This window comes from Monopterus albus, unplaced genomic scaffold (assembly GCF_001952655.1).
Source record: "Monopterus albus unplaced genomic scaffold, M_albus_1.0 scaffold43.1, whole genome shotgun sequence".
Lineage (NCBI taxonomy): Eukaryota > Metazoa > Chordata > Actinopteri > Synbranchiformes > Synbranchidae > Monopterus > Monopterus albus.
In genome coordinates this window covers 1,534,767-1,549,201 of record NW_018127923.1, presented here as the reverse complement: position 1 = coordinate 1,549,201, position 14,435 = coordinate 1,534,767, and the positions used below count along the sequence as shown (strand labels likewise).

The 14,435-nt window shown below is 41.2% G+C and overlaps 2 protein-coding genes across 2 annotated transcripts in view; one reads left to right on the top strand and one right to left on the bottom strand.

Annotated features, from left to right (window-relative positions):
* The window catches only part of LOC109960042 (copine-8-like), a 172,065-nt gene that overhangs the window by 143,335 nt on the left and 14,295 nt on the right, over nt 1-14,435 (bottom strand). Inside the window, exon 2 of the mRNA XM_020599868.1 lies at nt 9,209-9,249. Coding sequence (XP_020455524.1) covers nt 9,209-9,249 — 41 coding nt within the window. The remainder of the gene's footprint in view (nt 1-9,208; nt 9,250-14,435) is intronic.
* LOC109960043 (general transcription factor II-I repeat domain-containing protein 2B-like) lies at nt 3,353-4,143 on the top strand. The gene is made up of 2 exons (XM_020599870.1): nt 3,353-3,446; nt 3,617-4,143. Exons 1-2 carry the CDS (start codon nt 3,383-3,385, stop codon nt 4,129-4,131), a joined length of 579 nt encoding a protein of 192 aa, XP_020455526.1. The 5' UTR covers nt 3,353-3,382; the 3' UTR covers nt 4,132-4,143.

Sequence of the window (14,435 nt, the reverse complement as noted above, 5' to 3'; positions counted from 1 at the left end):
AGTTTATACCAAAAAGTTCTATTTTGGTCTCATCTGACCAGATGACCTTCTCCCATGCCTCCTCTGGATCATCCAGATGGTCTTTGGCAAACTTCAGACAGGCCTGGACATGTGTTGGTTTGAGCAGAGGGACTTTGTGTGCCACTGCAGGATTTTAAGCCATGACGGTGTAGTGTGTTACTAATGGTAACCGTTGAGACTCTCTTCAGGTCATTGCCCAGGTCCTCCCGTGTAGTTCTAGGCTGATACCTCACCTTTCTCAGGATCATTGATACTCCATGAGGCGAGATCTTGCGTGGAGTCCCAGGCCGAGGGAGATTGACAGTCATCTTGAATTTCTTCCATTGTCTAATAATTGCACCAACAGTTGTTGCCTTCTCACCAAGCTGTTTGCCTATTGTCCTGTAGCCCATCCCAGGTCTACAGTTTTGTCCCTAGTGTCCTTAGACAGCTCTTTGGTCTTGCCCATATTGGAGAAGTTGGAGTCTGATAGATTGAGCGTGTGGACAGGTGTCTTTTATACAGGTAACAAGTTCAAACAGGTGCAATTAATACAGGCAATGAGTGGAGGATATGAGGGCTTCTTAAAGAGAAACTAACAGGTCTGTGAAAGCCAGAATTTTTGCTGGTTGGTAGGTGATCAAATACTTATTTCATGCAATAAAATGGAAATAAATTATTTTAAAATCTAACAATGTGATTTACTGGAATTTTTTTGTAGATTCTGTCTCTCACAGTTGAGATGTACCTACGATGAAAATTACAGAACTGTCCATTCTCTGTAAGTGGGAAAACCTGAAAAATCGGCAGCGTATCAAATACTTATTTGCCCCACTGTACCTCTCTCTATTAACAGGCTAAGTTCCGCAGGCTTTCCATTCACCCCAACCAGTCAAGGCAAAAGGCTGCCCACCAAGACTCAGGGATTTTCCTCTATAATAATAATAATAATAGTAAGGTCTAGACCTTACTTTGTGAAGTGTCCTGAGATGACTTTTGTTGTGAAGTTTGACCTGCCCCAGGAGCTGCTGATACAGTTCTACAGAGGAATCATCGAGTTTGTTCTCTGCACCTCCATCACTGTCTGATTTGGCGCAGCTACCAAACAGGACAGGAACAGACTCCAGCGGACAGTCAGGACTGCAAGAAAGGTCATTGGTGCAAGCCTGCCCTCCATGGAGAACCTGTACACCTCACGGGTCAAAAGGAGGGCAGAGTAGATCACTGCAGACCCCTCACACCCAGGACACAATCTGTTTGAACTCCTCCTCTCTGGACGGCGTTACAGGTCACTGTGCACTAAGACAACCAGGCACAGGGACAGTTTCTTCCCCTGGGCTGTCACTCTGATGAACACTTGACCCACGACAGCATGACAGTAACCCTCAGTGCAATAGTGGTAAATATACATTGTGCAGATTATACAGATCCGTACAGGTCTCTATTCTTAAGTACTCTTTTTATCTCGCTTTCTAATGAACATTCCTTTGCTTGTTTGCATTGTTTGTTTGTTTATACTGTTTATTTTGTTCTACTACACGGCCTTATGTTGGTATATTGTTTGCTTGCCCCTTGCTGTTGCCTTGCATGGGGATATGTACATGCACATTGAGAGCCGCTGTACCAGAGTCAAATTCCTTGTGTCCAAAGCGCCCAGCCAATAAAACTGATTATGATTTGGCACTATACAAATAAAACTGAATTGAATTTTACCTGCTTCCTGCAAGTTTTGTTACTTTCCTGTTATTGTACTTGATAGTACCTGGTAGACTGTAGTTATTATATTGTGTTATGTATTGTTCAAATACTTACTTGTCACCTGCAAGATTCAAATTCATTTCTTGTGTAATATTTGTATACTCACTTGTTTAGTGATTTTTGCTAGTGATCTAATATCTAAGTGCCTAAGTGCCTGCATGCCTAAGTGTCCCTGAGCAAGACACTGAACCCCGAATTGCTCCTGGTGGCTTGACTAGCGCCGGTGCATGGCAGCTTGTCGTCATCAGTGTGTGAATGTTGTGTGTGAATGGGTGAATGGTGTATCATCTCTGTAAAGCGCTTTGGCCAGTGCAACACACTGTGAGAAAGCGCTATATAAAATACAGTCCATTTACCATTTTTTTACCATCTGTTCTGTGGACTGTTTGCACTTTTCTGCCATTAAATCAACTATTCACTATATCACCTCTTCCAGTGTCTACACTTAGGTTCTTTATACTAAAAACATAAATTCAGGTCTGAGTCCAGGATAACAGGTAGTGTTTCTGGCCTTCCTCTCTTTGAACTTTTGAATATTATAATTAAAATTCCTGGTCAAGCTGTAAAATGTTTTCTGACATTAAGGCCCTCACATCAAAACTATATTTACAAAGCATATCACTTGTCCCAGCATCATCTGGAGATAGCCACACAGAGCTGAGTGTCATCATGCCTCCTGATGACACTGCCTAGAGGCAACATACAGTATATGCAGTAGGCCCTAGAACTGATCCATGGGGAAACTCCCAAGTTATTTTAACAGGTTTAGAAAATGTATCACTGACTGCTACAAAGAACAGTCTGTCAAATGATAGGAGGTAAACCAATTAAAAACACTTTCAAATAGTTACCGGTAGATGTGATCCCACAATCTGTTGAAAAGCATTTTGTGATCAGTTATATCAAAAGCAGCGCTCAGATCCAGTCAGCTTATTGACTCACTGAAACATTTCTGCTTTTCAAATTAACTGAATTCATTCTTTGCAGGATTTGGCTTAATACAAAAAAATATTAAATGGACAGGAATTGTAATTAACATTTAGTGACCATTCACTTTTACTGTATACTGTATTTTTAATAACATGCCATTTAACACTGAACAATTTCATGTGTCAGATAATACTGTATGTGAAGTCTGTCTTTACTGCTAATGGGCAATGTTTATTTATAGTCCTTTACTATGTATTTTGGATGAAGTCATTTTTCTTATAACAAAAGGAACCATTTTTAAAGTTTATAGAATGGAAATTTGGATGAAGTAACATTACTCTGAATTATGTACTAAAATGCGGATGAGGAACCAGCTGTTCATTTGCAGCCCATCAGACAACCGGTGACCTCTAACGCACAGGTACCAACCAGTCAATCTGTAAAATATATTTACATAGAATATTACCATTTGACTTTGGCTCTAAACCAGGGGTGCCCAAAGTGGGGCCCGCAGGGCAAGCTTGGCCCGTGGAACATTTGTTTTGGCCCGCGGGGACATTTCTTGCCAGGAGTGGACATTCATTTTCTACAGGGGACTTTGTTAAAGAATGCTTATCCATGGCTGCAAAGCTAGTGTGTCCCGCTCAGGCAAGAGCTTTCTCCCAGATCAGTCTCTCAGCTATTTATTACGGAGATGTTTGACCACATAAAGGCCTTTCAGAGAAAACTGCAGCTACTGTGTCGACATCTGTCAGCAGGTGAGTTAATGCCTTGCACAAAATACATAATTTTAATGGTAATGTGATCATGTGATGCGGAGGAACAGAACTGTCAGTTGTATGATATGTGGAATATGACATTACTAGTGAGTGAAAATTGCAATATTTATTGCATTGATAATTATTAATTACTTTTTACTTCTTTTCAGGAAACCTGGCTCACTTCCCCAGTCTGAGAGAGGTAAACCTGGTACAACAGAAACTGTCTGAATATGCAACACTTGTCAGCAACCTAGACCTGGAGTTTGAAATGCGCTTTCTGGACTTCAGGAAGAATTCAGGTGACATGGAGCTGTTTTCCCAACCCTTCAGCACAAGTGTGGACTGTGTCCCTGATCACATTCAGATGGAGCTGATTGAGTTTCAGTGCGATTCAGAGCTGAGGAATAAATTCATGTCACTGAAACTGAAGGACCTCTACACACATGTCTCACCAGAACGGTACCCAAACATTAGGAAGCATGCACAGGTGATGTTATCTCTGTTTGGCAGCACCTACATTTGTGAACAGACTTTCAGTGTAATGAACCTTAACAAAACCCGGCTCAGAAGCAATCTGACTGATCTACACCTGCAGGACGTTCTCACCCTCTCAGTTAGTCAGCTTCAGCCTGACATTGAGAGGCTGGTCAAAGCCAAAGACCAGCTTCATGTGTCTCACTAATAGTGTCAAACTGCTGCTATTTGCTGTTAATATGTACATGCATATGGACATAATTTGTGGCTAAATAAAGATTCATTTGCTTTGTATTTGCTTCCTGTTCTTTGTACAAAGAGTGAAATGTTAAATGCCTTTATAATAAACACATTTCAATCAGAAAGTGCACCAGGAAACCCCCCCGCCGCCGCCGCCGCCGCCCACCTGGCCCTCAGCCCAGTAACGCATTTTCATTTTGGCCCTCCAAGGAGAAAAGTTTGGGCACCCCTGCTCTAAACGGAGTCAGTTATCTACAGCCATGCATCTACTGCATGAACTGGTTCAGTTAGTTCTCAGTAGCTGTCAGTGCTGTGTGACATTATCAGTAGGTATCGACCCTGTCCTGTTGTGCCAGGACGCCTGGGTCAGACAGAGAGCTCTAACCAGGGACATGAAAGAGCTGAGGGGGCATTATGGCCACAGTGAGTCCAGCTTCTCTCTTCCTCCTGGTGGGGAGGAAGAGTTTGAAGTTCAGGACCCCCCTGGCACAATCATTACCCTCCATCCTGGCTCTCCACATCTGTATAGACCAGGAAGAAAGATTAATCTATAGTAATGTGCCAATAAGTGGAGGAGACTGTGTTTGTATTTTATTTTTCTTACCCAACAATTGGTAAACCCAGAATGGTAAATGGTCTTATACAGCACTTTTCTATGCATTGAAATGCATGACACTGTTTCCCATTCTCTCATTTGCACACACACATTCACACACCAGTGATATCACCGGTAGCAACTAGGGGTTTGATGGCTTGCTCAAGGACGCTTTGGCATATTGACTGGAGAAGCCGGGACTCAAACTGCCAACTTTGGTTAGGAGATGACCCATTCTGCCTCCTAAGCCACAGCCACCCCAGAAGTACTATATTTTTCCATTATCTGTAATCTACAGTATATCCTCTCATGATCCTTCAGTTTCTATCAATAGGACTTCACACAGTATTTAAGATTATGTGTGCATGTCTTGGGGGTGGTACACCTGGAAGGTTGTTTTTAATGCATACATCTATAAAATGACATTCAAAGTTTATGGTTAATCCTGAAACTGTATGAGGCAAGACATACTGTAAACCAGATAACTGCCAGAATCTTTCATAGCAGCTAAACTGTAGTTCACAAATGAACCTGAGTGGAACCTGAGTGCATAATAATGTCCTCAGTGACAGTCACAGAAAATCTCCTGTCTGCCTGCCTGACACTATGTTTAATTCGATAAAACTCTGAAATGATAAATGTTCAGAACAGTTTATCACAGTTGACATTTAGCTTCTTTCTTGAAGTCTTGAAGAATATGAAATAATATTTTCTGAAAGTTAGAAAGTTTACATTAAGTTCTGGACTTCACTGGAGCTTTGATATAGTAATTACTGATTTTTCAACTAGATGAAATAACTGTCTCTAATCTGCAGTACATGAAATCGATCGAAATCCACAGACTGGCATTAGATAGTTAGGCTTCTCTTACAGAGACTTATTTGTGAGAGTTTGCTTTGGGGCTGTGAAATTAAGGTACTGTTTGGACACATTCACATCGTACTTCTCAGTTTTCACAAGTGGGAAATCACAGGATTTTGTGTTAAATAAACCTAGTTTGATTTTGCAACCCCAAATCAGAAAAGGTTTGGACAGTATTTGGGGGCAGCTGTGGCTCAGGAGGTAGAGCAGGTCATCTCCTAATCGGAGGAATAGCGGTTCAATTTCTAGGTTGTCCAGTCAACATGTCTAGGTGTCCTTGAGCAAGACACTAAACCCCCAGTTGCTCCTGAAGATGACACCGATTTGTGAATGTGAAAAAAAAACATGAAAAAATGTGAAAAGCGCTATACAAGACCATTTACTATTTAGTATGTAAAATCTAAATAAAAACTGAAAATAGTGATGTGTAAATCATCTGTGTCTTGTATCACATTGAAAACAATACAGTAGCACATTATTTGATGTGATACCTCATCAATTTTATTCTTTGCTCAAAATAAACACTCACCCTTTTCCTCCACAGCCAGGCCTTGATAATTTGGCAGTATGAGGTTTGGCATTGTAATTTTGAAATCTGTCTTGTTGCATTGTCTTTTCATTGCACGGGCATCCCTGGAAAAGATGTCGCCTTGAAGGCAGCATATGTTGCTCCAACATCGCTCTGTATTTTTCAACTTTAATGGTTCCATCACAGAAGTGTAAGTTACCTTTGCCAAGGGCACTGACACAACCCCAGACCATGACAGACCCTGGCTTTTGGACTTGTTGCTGGTAACAGTCTGGATGGTCATTTTGGTCTGTCGTCCAGAGCTCATGGCGTCCATTCCTTCCAAAAAGATCTGAAATACTGATTGGTCTGACCACAGTACTGGTCCATCCCAGATGGCTCAGAGCCCAGAGCAGTTGACTGAGATTCTGAACACTGTTGACATCAACATACTTGGCCTAATAAAGGCGATTATTAAACATTTCAACATTTTTCTCACACATATGTTGGCAAACTGGCGGTCCTCGGCCCATCTTTGCTCCTAAAGGGCTCATCCTTTCCTGGATGCCACTTTTGTACCAAATCATGATGCAGTCACCTGTTGACATCACCTGTTTCAAATGGAATCATCATTTCATTGTTTTACCTCATTACTGGCCCTGAAATGCAGCCATCCCAACTTTTTTTGGAATGTGTTGCAGCATCAGAATTGAAGTGAGTGTTTATTTTGAACAAAGAATAAAATTGATGAGATATCACATCAAATAATGTGCTGCTGTGTTGTTTTCAATGTAATACAGGACACAGATTATTTACACATTACTATTTTCAGTTTTTATTTAGATTTTACATACCATCCTAACTTTTGCTCAGTTGGGGTTGTAAAAATGGGAAACAAGTCTCCTATAAAACCAACATGAGACCATAGACATTTGTTGCAGGGCTACACCCACCTCCCATGCAGTTTAAGTTTTCAGGTGTAATGAGTGACCCCCAGCACTCTACATTTTCCATCTCTTCCTTGCTATCCTAATCAAGATGTGGTCATCCATCCAGACACAACAGACAGACCACAAATGTCAGAGTTAGCTCATCAGGCTGAATAAAATATATTTTAAAATGACTATGCAAAGTTGAATAACCAACTGGAAAAAGTAGGCATCTGCCCCAGAGTCCCAGACACTCAGTGGACCTCAAGACTTAATGTGCTACTGTGCCACTTAGTTTGTTGTTGTTCTATTAATTGCTCATTAGTTTTGGGGGGAAACTGAATTAATGTAAAATTTTAAGCATTTATCGCACTTGCATGTCCAATATTCCCAAACAAATCTGTGTTAATGAAGTAAAAGTAATTATTGTTACATATTCAATGCATACTGGTAAAATGTATTTTATTTTATATGATTCATGATATTTGCATTAATTTCTTGTTGTGGAGTATTTGACAAGATTCATCTCAGAGGAACCGCAGCAGCGATGCCTCCAACAGGGAGTAAGCAATAGTGCATCGATTATTATTTGATTGAACTAGTGGTTTAATTTACTTTTTACATGTTTTTCAAATGTGCCACCCCTCTCCAAGTCTGTGCCCCAGCCTTGCCACCTACTGTAGCGATTTTTGTTGCATACAGTAACTGTGGTTGCATATGTTGTTCTCTTCTAATGCAAAGTTGGTGGAAAAGATACTGTTTGTTCATACTGTAAGTGTTTGAGTTTAGCTTGAGAGGAGAAGATAAGTCATCATCATAATTCCTTAGTGATTTAGACGTCAATCCTGGAATTTACTCATAGCTTGTGTTGCAACATGAAAGATAACCAGATGAAAGTAATCTTAATGTCACAGCCATGACACTTGATACATTACATTACATTCATTTACTTTTTCATAAATGTCACTGCCGACATGTTTTCATTATTTGTTCCAGCTGTTGTGTTGCTGCTTCTTGTCTAATTAACAAGGGTTATAGATGAATTTAGTCAAGAAACCATTTTTTTCCCAGATCCAGTGAGTCAAATAACATTATAGATAGAGCCAGAACATTACTGAACACAAGATGCTCATTAATGGTAAGGCAATAGGTCAGGTGGCAAATTTTTCTTCTGAGCAAGAGATACAGTACTGTGACAGAGGATACTGTTTCACTAATCAGGAGTTACAGTATGCGGTTTCACAGATGTACTCATTACACTGAATACAATTGCATCAAAGTAGTAATTAGTTCATTTGTCTGTCTTTTGCACTCATTTCACATAATTTATTTTTTATTTGTTGTTTTTTTAGTTCTCATTTTTATTATAACTCATAGCAAACTGAATATCAAGCCTGAAATTTGGTCTGATTCTCAAATTAGTCTGGAGCAAGCAGGTTGCAAGAGATGTCAGCATTAATGAAAGATCTATTAAAGAATGCAAGGGAATAAATTACATTGTACACATTAAAAAGACTACAACATGCAACAAACTGTCATGGTATAACTAACATAACCACATGTAAAGATTTTCAATGGCCCATTTGTTATACAGTAGAAAGCAAAATGAGGATAATGATGATGATGACCATGATGAGGATAATAAAATGATAGATACAGGGTGTGTCATTTCTGTTCACCAAACGAACTACATTTATTACAGCAGGAAACTCTCTGGCTCTCTTTGTTTCAACCTCATCAAACTGAAACTTTTTCTTGACAGTCAGGTAATTTATTTTCTTTCTCATTTGCATTTGTACTTTCTCTGAATCACTTCCTTTGTGTGTGTGTGTATGTGTGGCCAGCCGGCATTAAGTGTCAATCAGGTTCCAGTGATTAGTTGAACGGTCTTTCCCTGCTGACCCTTGGGATGCAGCTTTTCCTTGTGTCTGTAAACACTCTGTAGAGATGCTGTGTTACTACTTACTGTTGCTTGTTGTGCACAGATAAGTTGTATAATGCAATCATTTAGTCATTGCTGTGTTGAACACATTTAGTATGCATAATGTAGTGTGCTGTGTAAAAAATATTGAGAATGTGAAATCACCTCCAAGCTGAAATTACAAACATGAATATTACTTTTTAGAATGAATGTAATGGTAGCAGCATTTACCTGGATCTGACTTTGAGAAGGTGTCCATGTCTAACAGGTTTCTGCAACAAAGAAAAGATTGTTAGAGACTGACACAGTTAGAACAAGCTTTTTTTCGGTCTCTGAGGCTGAGGTCTTGGGTGATTTTGAATAGGGTAATGTTAGAAATACAGTTTCTCACTGTAAAGTTATTGCAGAATTACTTGATTGTCACCATGCGGTTATCACACACCCACTTTTGTTTGGTTGGGTCATTAAAGAGCCCATGGCATGCTTTTCCCTGTTTTTTGACTTATCTACAATGTCTCATTTGTGAGACTTTTTTTCTAACAAAATTAAGTATTACGTGATAGTTTAAGGATCTCCTTGAATGGGCATAATCTCCAGGCAGTTGTGTGTTCATGTGAGCAGTTAGATTTACTGACCTTGGAGCTACTTGAAAGGGAGTGATGCCACCACTACTGGTGGGACTTAACGGTAAGTTTAAAAAAATCACACATTGCATGTCTGTTAATGCCTTATTTTTGTATAGTTAGAGAGAATTGTTGTAAGGCTGGAGAAGTTCCTATGTCTGCATTATGCCAGTTAAAATATGGGGTTTCTCAATTACCCACTTTGTTTAGAGTGTTACACATCTCTTTTCATTGATACATATACCATTGTTTACCTATCTATGAAGGAGAAATTCACATTGATTAATGCCGTTGTGGTTCGTTGTGCTCTCCACTTGTGACACAACAACAGCAGCAGGAGATGTGTGCGTTCACGAACTATCCTCTCATTTTTAGGAAGAGGCATTTTGGTTTTATTATTCTGAAATAATTACAAACTATTTGGAGTTATGAGGGGTGTAAAACTAATCTAGACATACCCAAGATTAAACATTTGCACACAACTGCAAAATGGAAAAAGATGGATGGTAAATGGCCAATTAATCAAATACAGAAGTATCCCATTTAAACTGTTTCGATTTGACAGTTCAGTTTGTAGTATCTTGTTATGCGTAAATAGTGCACACTGTTATGGCCTACGAGCCACTACATACGCAGGTTATGGAATAAAAGGCATGACACAGACAACCAGAGATGTTTAAGTACTTTATTTTTAAACAGATAGGGTGATAAGAAACTTGGGTATCTGGCTGAGCTTTTAAACAGATAGGGTGATAAGAAACTCGGGTATCTGGCTGAGCAAGTCCCGACTACTAGTAGTTCCACATTCGGAATGTGATGTTGGGATGGATTGACATAACTCACTTGAATGGGACGGGGACTGGTAAGTAGGCAGTTTAAGTCCCGAGAATGAAGACAGAAGTACTGGAGCCTGGAAAACGGTGATCCCAGATGGCAGAGGTGAGCCTACTGGTAGAACAGGAAAGGAGTTGGCTGGATCGGCGTAGTTAGGCAGTACGCTGGGCCAGCAGAGTGTGAGCTGGGTTGGCAGGCAGAGCAGGGGTAGTGTTGGGCTGGCGGAGCCAGAGAAGGACTGGGATAGTGGAGCTGGAGTAGTGCTGGGTGGGTGGAGATGGAGAAAAGCCAGGCTGGCAGAGAAAGAGTAGGGCCAGTCTGGCAGTGTGGGAAGTGTGCCAGCTAGCAGTACAGGTGCAGAGCAAGGCTGTAAGCTCAGGCACTGAGCTGGGCTCACTGGTGGAAAGTGGAGAGGGCTGGTCACGAGGACTGGTCACATGGAGCTGAGCTAAGCAGGTAGCTCAGAGCTAGGCTAGCCAGATTGTGCGCGGCAGAGTAGACTAGTTTATATGGAGCTGAGCTGAGCAGCTAGTACAGAGCTGAGCTGAGCGGCTAGTACAGAGCTGAGCTAAGTGGTTCAGAAACAACTGAACTGGCTGAGTGTACAGGGCTGACCTGGCTAGGTGTATGGAGCTGAGTGGGCAGGAGGTAAAGGCTGTGCTGGGCAGTGGATTCAAGCAGAGCAGGCCAGGAAAAACTAGTCAGAGCTAGGCAACCCAGCAGGCATGGAGCTGAGCAGGCTGGAATGGAGCAGAGCTGGACTCAGAGGTTTACAGATTGGAAAGAGAACAAAATACCCTTAGGCTGGTGATTGTAGGTCAGCCAATAAGAAGTTGTGAAAACAACAAAACTGACTGGCAAGGAGAAAGCAGCAGAGCACGGGCTAAATGTCCTGGAGCCTAATGGGAAATTGGCTGCAGCTGTGCTGGTAACTCCCAGCCACGCCTTGTAGCTCGACCTAGGTAGTCAAAGGGAGGGAGAGAGGCAGAGAATGATCTGCAACCTCACACACACAACTGTATGCTCGTACATCCAACAGGGCGACATGCTGGTGCAGGACAACCCATTTACAAAAAGGAATTCCAGTGCACACAAGAGACGTCTAGATCACCTTCATTTACTAATACCTGCTTAGATTATGTGTCCTGATCCTCCTTATTACCTCCTATAATCTCTGTATTATAGGTAAGTACCAGAATATTCTGCAGGCTGGTATCACTGTCACATAGCCTACTATTCTTGGTTCTACTACCACGATTATTAGTTTTTCTCCATAGCTTTGCCTCAATAATCAAACGAGTTTTGAACTTGGTTGATTTTCTCCATATTTAGTTTCTTCTCCACAACACGTCTCAGTCTTTTCCTCCAAATTATTGTTTAACACATTTCCGCAAATGATTAGGTACAGTTGTCTATAATGTGAACATTGATGACTTGTATATGTCCTTTTGATGTAGACCAGATGCACATAGCAGACTAGGCCAAGGCTTGCTTTGTTTTATTATCTTGGATTTGTTAATTCTACTTTTCTACTTCCAATATTCCCTGTCTTGAGATTATGTACATGTTGCTATGACAAGTCCCACAAGACTTTTGAAGACCCAACAGATCCGGCATAATGTGAAATTGTTAACAAAGTTATCTAATTAACCTTTTAATCTACATACAAAGAACACCCCCCTGGGTAGCAGTACCATGAAGCAGGTTATCATCACGCTGTGTGAAGACTGGATTTACCACAGTCTATGAGTGCATTCATAAGAGGCAGAGTTGTTAATTATAAGCAACATCACCAGAAACATGAATGAAGTATTGAATATACTTTAGTAGGAGATGGAACAGTGATACTTGTGGGTAAAATAGCTTTTAGCCAGAGCAAAAAGTTATATTACAGTTTGTGAACAATAACTACAACTAGAATAGAACAGGGGGCAGCACGGTGGCGCGGTAGGTAGTGCCGTTGCCTCACAGCGAGAAGGTTCTGGGGTCGCGACCTTTCTGTGTGGAGTTTGCATGTTCTACCTGTGCTTGCGTGGGTTTTTTCTAGGTACTCCGGCTTCCTCCCACTCTCCAAAGACATGCGGCTTAGGTTGATTGGTGACCCTAAAGTTGCCTGTAGGAGTGAATGTGTGTGTGTGTGTGTGTGTGTGTGTGTGTGTGTGTGTGTGTGTGTGTGTGTGTCTCCCGCCTTTCGCCTGATGCTGGCTGGGATTGGCTCCAGGTGACTGCAGGCTGCTCCCTGATGCACAGCTTGCATCCATTTTGGTGCTTGTCTGTTCATACATTTCAAGTCAGAAGTGTGGACATGCTTTCTCCTTGAACTGAATGGGGAATGTGTGTCCAAACCTTTGGCTGGTAGTGTGCTGTAAATTAATATTCATGTATGGGGTTCAGTAGGTTGCCCTCACAAGAGTGCGTCATTGTGTTAGAAAAAAAATGGGGATGAGCCATATGTGTTACTCCACAAAAGGTTTTGTCTATTACAGCACAGACACACTGTTTAAATAAAAGGTCTTGGGCATTTGAAAAATGGCATTCATTAAAGGCACCTAAAAACCAACAAAAAAATAAACAATATTACATTTTCAAGACAACCATTCCTAGACAAATAGAGCAAACCATATGACACAGATCAGCAAGGTCATGTTACTAAACAATGTGCCATCTATGGATTTTAGCAGTTATTGTTACAGACTGAATGTTACTTTCTCCTACATCGGTCAGAACAAGAAGGTTCAGGTTACAGGACTCTGTAAGGTCTGTTCCTTTGGCTGGTGAATACTGTTGAGCAAAATTATGAACTTATACAATACTCAATTGTCAGGTTTTTAGTTTTTGGACATTCTTTTCAGTAACTTGAATGAGGTCTGTATCAAGACAGCTGAGTACTAAGCACAACCAAAGCTACAGTTATAATGTAGCATTAAAACACAAACTCACCAATATCTAAGCCAGAAAGGTGATGGCAAACAAGAACAATGGCTCATTTAAAAAAAAATCCTAAATCAGTAAGATCAACATGAGCAATAACAAACAATGATAACATGAACTGAGTCCGGCCAGAAACTGAAGGGCATAGGTTTGACTTGGAAAGTGGTGGGGACATAGGTTTGGCAGGGAGTCTGGGTGTCCTACTACCCCAGAAAACAAATCAACAACAAAAACAAACACACAAACAGTTTTTAGAATGCACATTATAAGCATGCTGTATAAACATTTACAGTACATTTGTTATGAAACTATCTGCATGAACCTATTATGATTTATTGTTCTTATTAATAATATTTTATAAGTATGTGAAGCTGGACAACGCTCACAGTTGAAATGTTTATCCAGCTGCCTCTTTGTCCTCTCTCTGCCTGTCCTGGGCTCAGTCATTGTCTGTCTGCCTCTCTCTCTCTCTGATGTCTGTATGGACAAACACTGTGTAACACATGGTTTTTGACAAACATATCTGACTAGCATTGTTATTGCACAATATTAATAGTTACATGAGAAGAATGGACTCAATAAAAAAGCACTAAAGCACACAGGTCTGTCTCTCAGATACCTGCACTGGCAACCACTAAGTGATACACCTGTTCATGCAATGGGAGAAACTGGTTTAAACACTGCTCAGAAGAAAAAGATGTGCTCTTCGAGACAACATTACAGCTGTTAGTTCAATTACACCCACGAACAAAGAAAAACAAAACCCCAAAAAACCAAACCACAGGGACCACAACACAGACAAGGGGAACCCGGACCAAACAGGCAAAAGAACAAAAATAGAAAAAAAAAAAAAAAAACCCGAAAAACAAAGTCCTAGTCCATGGGGTGACCCCGAAAAACAGAGCCAGGCAGGAGTCCGGGGAGGCCGCTCGGGAGGGAGGCCGCTCGGGAGGGCGGCCGCGATGCCAGGCAGGAGTCCGGGGAGGCTGCTCGGGAGGGCGGCCCCGATGCCAGGCAGGAGTCCGGGGAGGCCGCTCGGGAGGGCGGCCCCGATGCCAGGCAGGAGTCCG

Bases quoted from the DNA above. Each gene is read 5' to 3' on its own strand.
- LOC109960043 (XM_020599870.1), top strand. From the start codon at position 3,383: ATGTTTGACCACATAAAGGCCTTTCAGAGAAAACTGCAGCTACTGTGT. The intron at 3,447-3,616 runs GTGAGTTAATGC...ACTTCTTTTCAG, and splicing joins GTGTCGACATCTGTCAGCAG to GAAACCTGGCTCACTTCCCC.